Here is a 12127-nt window from a genome sequence, read left to right on the forward strand (position 1 = left end):
TTTGAAAGTACTGCATTTATCATAAAGCATTTTGAGATGCGCAGTGGTCATGAAAAGTGGTATATAAATGCAAGTCTTTGTTTTAGCGAGGAAATGCTGCACTGTGGAAGGTGCCATCTTTCAAATGAGATGTTAAACCAGGCCCCATTTGCCCCCTCAGTTGGACATAAGAAATCACTATTTTGAAGAAGACTTATCCTCAGTGCCTTGGCTGTTAGTTATACCTCAATCAATGACATAAAAACAGATTATTTGGTCATAATCAAATTGCTGTTTGTGTGGGATTGCTGTAAGTACATTGGCTGCCAAGTTTCCTACATCACAGCAGTGAATACACGTCAAAAGTACTTAATAAGCTGTAAGGTGCTTTGAAATGTCCTGAAACTGTGAAAGTCGCGATATAAGTCTAAGTCTTTTTCTTTGGCCCTGGTTTCAATATATACATGCAAACGAACATACAAACTAGGAGCAGGAGTTGGCCCCTCTAGCCTGCTCTGCCATTTGATAAGATAATGGCTGATTTGATTGTGCCATGTTTATCCCCTATAACTGTCTACCCCCATAACCTTTGACTACCTTATTAATCAAGAATCTATCATTCAGCCTTAAAAATGTTCAATGAATTCCTGACTCTGAAAAAGAAAATTATAAGATGAAAAGGAAGATGAGAGGCTGGCAAAGCCAGAACCATTACAACACCAGTTCAACCCAGCTCTACTCCAATACATGCTAGGAAAGCTCCTGAATCCCACACCTGAACTTCATTCCCTCCATGGTCATTGCCAACAAAAAACAGATTTTCAGTCTGTAGTGCTACTGACAAACAACAAATCCTACAGATTTTTTGACCAACGTACAGTTCTCCAAATAAAATGGAAACAAAATGAAACTGAAAATAATTCCCTGTATTTAGTTTGTTCTGGTCACTTTTTGATTCATTTTCTTTCCACGCTGTTTTCATGATTGTTTTATATACTTTTTGTTGCGTTTTTCAACTGAGCACTTTTCTGGCGCTATCTCTAACAGACTGAATGCTATTGTCTAAATGTCATAAAAATTGTAAAAACCTTATTCACCTTTTTCTTTTCCAACAATAAATTGATAAAATGCAACTTAGCAAACATTTCTAAAATTGCTAACAAAAAAAAATGTTCTAGTAGTTGAGCCAGAGGTTTTTTTGAATAAAGGCAGACCTTATTTTGTTGTCCAGGAATGTCTTTCTTATTTCTTCAAATTTTAGTTCTTGTAGAATTGCTGGAAAAAGTTGTGGGTCATCTCTCTGACAATCCATCAGAGTGTTTCTTCAGACCATATGAAGGTGAGTTGTTTTTAATCTGATGCCTGAGAGACTAAATGCAACATAACCTGACGTTGACACCTGTCTTGCTTTACAAGAATAGTTTGAAATTAAAATGCTAATTGTGTTGATGTAAAACTGATTTTTTTCAAAACCAGTTTTATTGCAAATATTATAAATAGGGGTTTCCCAAAATTATTTTCAGGTATAGTAATTAGGCATTTAACTTGATGAGTCAAGTTTTATATCACGGGTCTGGAAAATGCTGCAAGTAATCACAGTTCTTGGGTTGATGGGTTTAAGTAATTGGTCAATGGATGACTAAAATATCCTTCACTTTGAATTGCTTTTGGAAAGACTTCTGAAAAATCTTGTTTTCCCAGCTGTTCTTATTATAAATCCATGGATGAATATTGAAGCAGTTGCACGTTTGGAAAAGAGAGCACACGGTGCCTCTGTGGAGTAATTCCTGAGGAAACATTCTTTCCAAAATGCTTTGAGTAATTTTCTACAAAGGAGATTAATTAATAGCAAATAAAAAGTGGGCTCATATGTTTCTAAAGCAGCTGTGAACATGGCACTTGTACACTGGTCAGAATATAAAATGTTATGAAATGGTTAAAATTCTGAAGCAATTGATTTAATCAAAATCTTTGATACAGCAGTTTATTTTAAATTAAATGTTTGTTTTTACTTCTCTTATGCAATTTTCCTTACATGCTGAAGTAACCTAATAGACCAGTGAGGTATCCCTCGAGCTCTTCATGATGTTAGTGAGATGTGTTTCTTTTGTTGAGGTAGTGGCTAAATATCATCAGCATATTTTTTTAAAAAAACACAAAACTTATGCTCTCCGTTCAGCAAGCACTCTACCAAGATTATGTGTTGTGATTAGTTCAGACCACCTATGGGGCTCTATTAGTAGAGTTGACAATTGAGATTGAGAAGCTAGTAGCATTCACAGATGATAGAGATGATATAATGGGTGGCCTGTTTTCTGTAATTGCACCCAAAGTGAAATGTGATAGCAGCAGTGAATGAGGCAAAGTTTGGCGGTGGGGCCTTTGCAACCTCTCTTCCTTCCCTGCTTTCCATCATTACTGCTACTCACTGCTCCTTCACTGCTTGCTGTTCTCAAATGCATGGGGTGGGGTTGTGGGATAGGGTGCCCTGTCCACCCAGTTACCGGGCATCCCTGGAATACCATGTTGAACATGAGAATATGAGAGTCTGGAGGTCAAGGAATAAAGAGAGAGTGCCTGGCTGAGGTGTGTTCTCTCTTCCCATGTAGACCCCATTAAATTAACCTGTGGGGTTCTTGGACTCTGCCTACAAGGCTGAGCCAAAGGTACGTAGTGAGCTTATCTTCCCTTGTAAATCATTGGTGATTCTGCACATGCTGCGTAGGACTAGCAATGCAGTACCAGTCCTAACCCAACTGCCAAAGGACTCATCTCCAGTTGACCTTAAAGTCAGTAGGAATTTGCACAAACAACACTGGGATGAGGAGAAGAGAAAAATTAATCACAAACACTCTCATCCAAGAATACAGCCATGCCCTTGGCCACTTTTATCACTTGAACCTTCTCTAAAACAGAGATAATTTCCCTAACCACTTTCTTCTCTTCTTGAGCAATTACATCTCCTACCCTTCTTCCATCCCACCTACCTTCAGTCTCTATCCTTGGAGTAAAACTCCTAGCTACCTCACCAGCACCTTCAAGCTCCCAGCTTCCTCCCCTCTGTTTCACTACTTGCATTGCAACAGTGACTGCACTTCAGAAGTGCTTCAGTGGCTGTGAAGCACTTTGAGATATCTGGTGGCTGCGAAAGGTACTCTAAATGCAAGTCAGTCTGCCTTTCTGTCATCCTAATTCCCTTCTCTTCACTTTTGATGCACTCGTTCCAATCAGTTCACAAATAATCTCCTAATCTAGCACTCCCATCAGATCTCGGTACAAACTCAATTCTAAGGGCTACAAGCTTGAGCAGACATGATTCACAAGGCTGGGCCATTCATTGCCAGATCTGCCTTAGCCACTTCAAATAATATTGAATGTCTCTCTTTACAACCAAAACCTTCCACTAACATTGAATCATCTAGGAGGAAAAGGATAATTACAAACTGCTTCATCACAGATTATATTCTGTGAGACTGATGTGAAGAGCTCATGAAAAGCTATTCTCCAAAATTGAGGCTATCTGCTTCACTGCCTCTATTTCTTCCAACCTCATAGCTCCTGCCACCAATTCTGTAATATCATGTAGTTTCTCCTTCTGTACTCAATGGATTACCTTTTTCAAGATTCATCTCAATGGGCTGAATTTTGCGTTTGTCGGGCAGTTGGGCCCGACTGAATCAGCAGTGGGCGGTGAGCTGATCCCCGTCGCCGAAATGGGCCGCGCTGCCATTTTGCACAGGCAGGCCAATTAAGGCTGGCCCAGCGCGTTTCAGACTCCCATGTTCAGCAGGAAAATTAAATTGGCGGTGGGCCGATGGGGAACTGGCAGTCTATATAAAGAACGGCCAGGCAGCCTCCTTTAAGCTGTTGACCATGGCCAGCGACCGGGCACCTGGAGGTGAGGGCAGAGGAGGAGAGGGGGGGCAGGCTGCAGGGTAGGCCAGCGGGGGGGCCACTGTGCCCCTCGGTCCTCCAATGCCTGCCTTGCTGTCCTCCTGGAAGAGGTGTCAAATCATTGGGAGGTGTTGTTTCCAGAGGATGGGAGGAGGAGGGCCTCCCACATGATCAGGCAGGCGTGGCAGGAGGTGGTGGAGGCTGTTAGCTCTCAAGATGCTGTGCGGCGCACAGGAACACAGTACCACAGGCGCTGCAATGATTTGTTGCACTCTGGAAGGGTGAGTACCATGTCAGCCTTGGCCATTTTATCCAGAAGGTAGCCTTAGACTTTGAGGCCCCCCCCCAACCTCCCACCACGTCTTAGTGTTGTTATTGCATTGGGCACTTGACGCATGGGGGAGGGGGTTGGGAACAGCCGTACTATCTTCTGGTGACTGATCACCAGTAGTGTGGACAGGAGCCGCTGGAGGCCTCGGATGGGCCACTGTTTTTGGGGTGCAGCGTGCGCGTGCAGAGTACATGAGCGATCAGCCCCAGTAAAAGCTCTTCTCTATTCTGCAGCCAAAAACTGAGAACAATAGCCAGGAGCGTCAGCGGACTGGTGGTGGGCACGCCGTGCTCCAGCACCTCACCACTTATGAGGAGCAGGCCATGGAGCTGGGGAAGAGGCAGGCGGCAGGTGTCGTAGAGGCTGGGGTGCAGCAGCCAGGTATTTGAGGGCCACAGTCCCATCCCTCTGTCTCCCCACCATCCAAAGCTGATGATTGCTGCAATCGTTAATGCAGCAACACTGCTCATTCACAGACTGATACAGTCAGACGTGTGAGTCATACACAAAGGTTCCTCGGCCCCTTGAGGATGCGCATCTCTAGCACCTTCCAAAGTCACCTTATCCCATTTGTGACCAATATCCCCATGGCCTAACATGCCATGGCATCGCTGCTGTACATCCAAAGGCTTGTATCATCTTAGGAGGGTTTGTACCTCCACCACCCTTTCAACCAGTGCGTCCCACATTACTCTGTCCAAAAGGTCCTCAGCACCTCACCTGTCAACCTCATGGCACTCAACTTAAATAAATGCCACCACATTAGTCATCCTTGCGCCAAGGGGAAATGTTGCCTTCTGTCCACCTGTTCTATTTCCCTCATAACAGTATGAAGGTCAATAATGTGACCTGTCAATCTCCTGTGCACCACGGCAAATGTTGCAAGTGTTTGCAATGATTCCTCATCACTGCAACTCTCCAGGCCAGCATGCATCCAGGTCAGGAACCCCTGCACTCTCCCCACTCCAATGCCATCCCTCCCATGAACAACAGGTCACAACTGAACACAGAAGTGTAGATGTGGCCTCGACAGCGTTTTCTGCACTTGCAACATGACCTCCCTTTTCCTACATTCTATTCCTCGGCTAATGAATGCAAGTCTGGCTTCGACCTTGTTAAATGCCTTATGTTCCTGTTCTGCTACCTTAACGGGTCTGCCCATCAAGGTCCTTGTAATTGTTGTGACTTCCTATGGTCCTACCATTACTCATGTATTCCCGTACTTTGCTTGTCTTGCCCAAGTGCTTAACCGCGCACTTATCCACATAACATTCCATGTGGCATTCCTTAGGCCATCTGACCAACTGTCTGTATGCGCGTGTAATGCTTGGGCCTCCTCTTGACTATTTTCCACCCCGCCAATGTTCGTCTCCTTAGGCTCTTGAAGGGCGAACGACTTATGAGGCTGGGGGGGAAAGGGATGAAAGATGTTACTGACTGAATGCTAACTGATGCACTGTCCTTGTTGTTAATTTCAGCATCACCACCACATGGCCGCCACCAACAAGTCCAGAGCCCGCACTCCACACCTGAGGACCAGCTTACGTCATATTCTTTCAGCGAGCCAGGCACCAGCGCAGCAACAAACAGTTCGATGGGGATTATGACGTTGGCTAGTGTCCCAGGGCACAGTGGAGAGGGCACTTCACAGTCGCTGCAGGAGATGGCACGGACAGAGAGTGCCGATGGTGCCAGCAGCCGAAGGACTGCAGGGGACCAGGCACATGCTGAGTCCGGCAGTGATGATGTGCCTCTGGAGATGTCAGGCATGCAGCCTCTGCAGGACAAGCGGCAGGGTGCGCGGGAGCATCTGGCAGGGTTGCATGAAGGTGTGTTTCTCTTGGTCTCTGTGGTGGAGGAATCCAGGCAGAGTTTCAGTGATGGCATGAACCGCAGGACAGCTTCAGGCTTCCTCCATTGAGACTTTGGCAACTCTCATGGAGAGTGGCTTCCAGCGGATTGAGAATCTTCTGATTGGGTTACGCTCTGACCTGCAAGTCCTCACAGCGCTAATGGCCACAGGTGGTCATTCGCAATGTGGGAGATGTTCTGGTCACCAAGTGTCGCCGCTCAGTGCCCATCCATTTGCAGTGAGCGGGGAGTTCTGGAACTGGCCACTCCTTCCCAGGCGGGGCCAGCACAGGCTCCACGGGCCAGAGGACGGCCGCCAAGGTCATCGAGGCCATAAGGACAGCAGAGTCAGCAGGCTGTTGCATAAGCCACTCTGAGTGATGGGGCGGCACCTAGATGTAGCACCCAAAAACATAAGCATAAGGCACGTTAGGCACTCAATGGGTTTGTCACTGGTGATTTTGTGTTGGCCCTCAGGGAATATATCATTATCTGAGCGACGTTTGTGCTTTATTCTGGTGGCAATAAAGTCAACTTTTCTGACCATGACTGAGGATGTTTCCTTTGTGCTGCATTTGTATGTCTCACAGACATTATCATGAGTGTTTGAGTGGACATTGATGTTTCTGTACTAAGCCCTTAGTTGCAGCTGATGAGGTGGAAGATGTAGCAATTAAGTGCCACGTGTGGAAGCGCCAGGCAATGCTGGTCCTGCAGATCCATGTGTGTGGAGCTAGCTGAAGGTTCGTTGAATTGAAGTGTCTCGGATGTCCCTGCCTCCTTGGTGTAGTAGCGGGTCAGCGTGCTGCCACTCATCATCGCCTTGTGCTTCCTCATCTTCCCAGACAGTGCTGGATTCATCATGTGCAGCCTCATCCAGTGCATCAAGGTCTTCATCGTCAACTGCACCCCCCCTTTCCAGTGCAAGATTGTGCAGAGTGCAGCATGATGCCACTATCAGAGACACACAATCTGGGGGGTACTGGCATGCGCACCCTGAGCGGTCCAGGCAACGGAAGCGCATCTTGAGAAGACCGACGGCTCTCTCCACCACAGTGCTTGTGGTACCGTGGCTCCTATTGTAGCGCTCCTCAGCTTCTGTTCTTGGATGGCAGAGAGGCGTCATGAGCCACCTTCTGAGGGGGTAGCCTTTATCACCCAGCAGCCAACCATCCAACTGAGCCGGAGCACTGAAAAGCCCCAGCACAGGGGAGTGTCTGAGGATGTAGGCGTCGTGGGAGCTGCCTGGGTACCCTGCACAAACTTGCAGAATCTGCATCCTGTGATCACACACTATCTGCAACTTCAAGTGGTGGAAGCTCTTCCTGTTGACAAAGGCACTGGGCTCACTGCTGGTGCCTTGATGGCCACATGTGTGCAGTCTATAGCACCCTGGGCGCAGGGGAAGCCAGCAATGGCCGCAAAGCCTCTGACTCGTTGTGCCTGACTTGCCTGGTCGCAGCGGAAGTGGATGAAGGTCAATGCCCGTCTGAACAGAGCGTCTGTAACCTGCTTGACACACGTGTGGACAGCTGATTGGGAGACACCGCAAAGATCATCCACCGAACCCTGGAAGGAGCCAAATGCATAGAAGTGGAGAGCAACTGTGACCTTGAGAGCCGCTGGCATGGGGTGTCCACCCACACAGTTAGGGGAGTTCTCAGGGCCAATCATCTGACAGATATAGTCCACTGTCCACCTTGACAGTCAGAGTCTCATTCGGCACTGCACCTCAGTCATAATGTGGTAGCTGCTTCGCACCATGTATACCCTGGCAGCAGGATAGTGGCGTCTTCTGCAGCCCCTTCCACCTTGGACAACCTCTTGGCCCTGCACCCCTTGTGCCTGCGCCAGGCCTCCACTCCTGGCCTCCTCCTTATTCTATCCCTCCCTTCCTCCTCAGAGAAACTGCCTCCAGTGGAGATGTCAGAACCCATACCCAGGCTAAATGGAGGCCTCCGGAAAGCTGCCCGATAACACACTGCAGTTTGTGGGACCTCGCTGTGTTCAAATTAGCAGCTGCATTTCCTAGATCATGACAGCAACTACATGTCAAAAGTACTCCATTGACGTTGTTGTAAAAGGCTATATGTCAATTCAAATGTTATTTTCAAATTATCAAGTGTTTTGTATCATGCAATAACAAAGTCAAAAAGATCAAGTTCACCTTTACATGATGTAATTGACATCTGAGCTATTATTTCTGTTTATGTATGCAAAAATTGGACCTAGTATTGTATAGTAGAATGGTGCAGCACAGAAGGAAACAATGGCTGTTCCACAGAAGGTGGATCATGGCTGATCCAGCCCTTTAATAGAACAATCAGTGATTGGTTCAGTTTTCACTGCCTTGACATTGTATAGGGAACAGATATCAGTATCAGCAGCTTCTGGTTCAATTATATTGTGCACTTCTGTCATCTTGGACTGCTGTTTGATTGGCTGTCTTGATTTCGCCCTGCATTGCTTTATAAAATGCCCTTTTTGTAACAGTAGTAGCATTCTGCCTCTTTATATCTACAGGTTTCTGGTACAAGGTTAGCCCCACATTGGTAATAAATTATTTTCTGAATCACTGGTGAAATGCTTCTAGTATTCCTTTTTGTTTTTCGAGAGGTAGAGACTGTTTCCTGCTTTACGGTTGTCTCCCTGGTTTTCGCGCCACGTCTGGCGGTAGGCTCCCGCTCCATCTGAAGAACGGCACCATGTTGCATACTCTGCAAAGCCTGCGAGTCCCTCTCAGCACACTCCATTGCTAGCGCTATTTCCATGGTGTGCTTCAGATCAATATTAACTTCTGCAAGTAAATGGTGCTGAATGGCGTTGTCATGTCCAGTGCAAACCAAACGATCTCACGACATGTAATGGACTGTATCTCCGAAGTCACAGTGCTAAGTCAACTGTTTTAACTTTGCGATATACGTTGCAATTGACTCACCTGGGCCCTTACTCTAGAGTTGAACTTGAATCTTTGTATAATCACTGATGGCTTTACACGTCTAGTAGCTTGTTAAAAGATTTGGAATTCGGTGCGTTCGGAGCCATCAGACCACGGATGAGGTTATATGTCTTGTTCCCGCAAACACTTAGAAGAATTGCTTTCTGCTTTTCTTCCACTGTTATTTCATTTGTCACAATGTAGAAACCTAGGTGCTCTATGTATTGGCTCCGGTCTTCCATTGATGAGGCATATGAGTCGATCTGCCAAAGAATGGCATGACTGGTGAGTATATTTTTTTTCCTTCCCTTAAAAATTGATATACTCACACTCAGGAGGTAAGGTGCAGTGTTGGAGCTATTTATTCTCGTCGCCAATTGTAATAAACTTGGTGTACTGGACAGGTTTCTTGTTAGAAACTGCAAACTCAGAGCTCATGAAGAAGCTACATGCTTGAACCAGGACTAGAAAGCTCTGCCCCTAATATTACCACCACTTAGGGCTGATTTGTCTGTACAGTCACATGATTCCCAAAATGGTATGAAAGGTTTTACTTACAATCACTACATTATTGAATCTGCTTCCATCAGCCAGGAAGTGCATTCCAGATCACAATAACTCAGTGTAAAAAAAAAAGTTCCTCATAGTGCATCCGGTTCTTCTGCCATTCACCTTAGATCTTTGTCCTCTGTTTACCTACCCGTCTGCCACAGCAAACATTTTCCCTTGTTTACTTCTTCAAAATCATTCACAATTTTAAACACCTTGTACCATTTTTTTCCTTAACCTCCTCTTCTGTAAGGAGAACAACAACACCTCTCCAGTCTTTCCACATTATTGAAATCCTTCAACCCTGAAACTATTCAAGTAAATCTCTTCTGCACCCTCTCCAAGACCTTAACATCCCTCCTAAAGTGGGACAGACTTAATTAATAACCCTGTAATGGAGCTCTGCGGAAGAGGGATTGTAATACAATGGAATTTTATATTGAGTTCAAGAGTGATTTAGTTAAATCTGAAACTAGAGTCTTAAATTTGAAGAAGATAAACTATGCAATTCTGAGGGATAAGCTGGTGAGGATTGATTAGGAAACCAGATTAAAATATATGACGGGAGATAAGCAAAGGTAAACATTTAACAAATGAATTCATAATTTGTAACAAATATACACTCCTTGAGGAATAAAAAACCCTTGGGCAAAATGGTTCAACTGTGGCTAATAAGTGGATTTGAAGATCGTATTAGGCTAAAGAACATAAGCATATTCAAGACGGAAATCAATAGATTTTTGGACACTAGGGATCAAAGGATACAGGGATTGTGCAGGGCATTTGAGTTGAGCTGGAAGATCAGCCATGTTGTTAACGGCCTAACTATGCTCCTATTGTTGTTCGTTACTTATTAATTTTCTAACATGCACCTCAACAATTTGTAAACAGATTAGTGGTTAGATTGTGTAGATCAAAGCATACATGCAAATTCATGGAAGGCAAACCTTTTCAAGCATTATTTAGACATGAATTCTGGAATTTAGATAACCTAGTTAGTAAATATGTTGTTCTTTCACTGCTTGAACCTAGCTCAGAACGATGGGATCTATACTGCTATCTCACTTTATTGACATCAAAAATTCACCTCCAAAATAAACTTTGTGGGTAATAATAAATAAAAACAGAAAAATCTGGAAAACTCTGCAGGCCTGGCACCATCTGTGTTCAAGTCCATATTCTGGGGGTGGCGGACATGATGTGTTTCAGCATAAGATTCCTTTATTGCTATTAAGGACCTGTGTCACTAAAAGCAAAGTGAACTTCTCTTTATTGTTGGATTTTTGTTCATGAAGGCAAAATGACCTTTTTAAAAGTAGCAGCTGCATGTGGCTTTGATATGGATGTTTGAATGTCTGTTCTTTGATCTATGAGGCAAGACATAAAAACGTAATGAAAAGAAAAGACTGGCTTCCCTCTAAGAAAGACAATTCCAACCACCTTTGCAATCTCTTCAAATTCAGATTCAGTAGGCTGGAATCAGTTTTCTTCAACTCAGACCAGGCTGGGAAAATGTTCAAGTCCCAGTAGCCAACACGTCATTAACTCCTGTTTTAATTCATTCAACTTAATCACAGTATTTGAAGCCCACAGCCAGGAAAATAACTTACTTGATCCTGAGAAAAATATTGAGGCTCTAATTTTCATATGTTGATAAGTTATAGGAGCAATTTAATGCTAGGCAGGAAATAACACGGGCTAGGATTTAATGGAGCTCACTGGAGTGGGCATGATGGTGGACAATTGGACGGGCATGTCCACTTCCAATTCCTGACATTGAGAAAATTTAGTGTTTTTTTTATTCATTCATGAGATGTGGGCTTCGCTGGCTCGCCAGCATTTATTGCCCATCCCTAATTGCCCTTGAGAAGGTGGTGGTGAGCTGCCTTCTTTAACCACTGCAGTCCATGTGGTGTAGGTACACCTACAGTGCTGTTAGAAAGGGAGTTCCTGGATTTTGACCCAGTGATCCAGTTGGGATGGGAGGGGTGCTGAGAAAGCTGGTGGAAACGGGAATTCAGCCTGCTGGCAGCGGATGTCAATTAAGCTCATTAACGAGCCACATAAAGCCAATTATCCTGAGCCCACTGAATATAATGGTGGCTCTGGGATTTAACAGTACTCTCACGATCTACCACAGCTTCTCAAGGTCGCCTGACAAATCCTGATGGGTTTGGGTTTGCCAGCAGCCAACCGGGGTTTTGGAGTGGGGGGGTGGGGGGGGGGGTCCTTTGTTCACAGGCACATGGTGCTCGATTGAGGGACCTGGCATCAGGAAGAGGGGGCGGGCCTGCTGAAAGCCACACCCTGCCCTTTCATCCAAATTTCCCTCCTCCACTCCCAGTGGCCCCATCCTGCCCCACTCACCTATCTCCAGCAATGATCCCCAATGAAGGTCTCGGAGTATTGCCGATAGCAGCCATAGCTCCTGGTGGCGGTGTCAGCAATGGAGAGTTGCTGGCCTCTGGCTGCAGCTATCAGGAATTGGATTTCCATCCTCCGTGGACCTTGATTATGTGGGTGGCCTGACTGACCAGGTAAGTGCCTGAGCACACTTAAGTTTCTTCGGGCCTCCAGGACAGAAA

General features: G+C 45.4%; 1 protein-coding gene across 11 annotated transcripts in view; it reads left to right on the forward strand.

Moving 5' to 3' along the window:
* The window catches only part of tbc1d32 (TBC1 domain family, member 32), a 418366-nt gene that overhangs the window by 293540 nt on the left and 112699 nt on the right, over nt 1-12127 (forward strand). For 10 of the 11 annotated variants that reach the window (XR_005942968.1, XR_005942970.1, XR_005942972.1 and 7 more), the window contains one exon: nt 1241-1318. Coding sequence is in view for 6 of the 11 variants with exons in the window: in XM_041187465.1 (XP_041043399.1) it covers nt 1241-1318 (78 nt within the window). In the remaining 5 variants the exon portion in view is untranslated. Of the gene's footprint in view, nt 1-1240; nt 1319-9197; nt 9231-12127 lie in introns of those variants that run through there. The other variant, XM_041187470.1, reaches the window with a different exon arrangement.

Source organism: Carcharodon carcharias, chromosome 5 (genome assembly GCF_017639515.1).
Source record: "Carcharodon carcharias isolate sCarCar2 chromosome 5, sCarCar2.pri, whole genome shotgun sequence".
Classification (NCBI taxonomy): Eukaryota; Metazoa; Chordata; class Chondrichthyes; order Lamniformes; family Lamnidae; genus Carcharodon; species Carcharodon carcharias.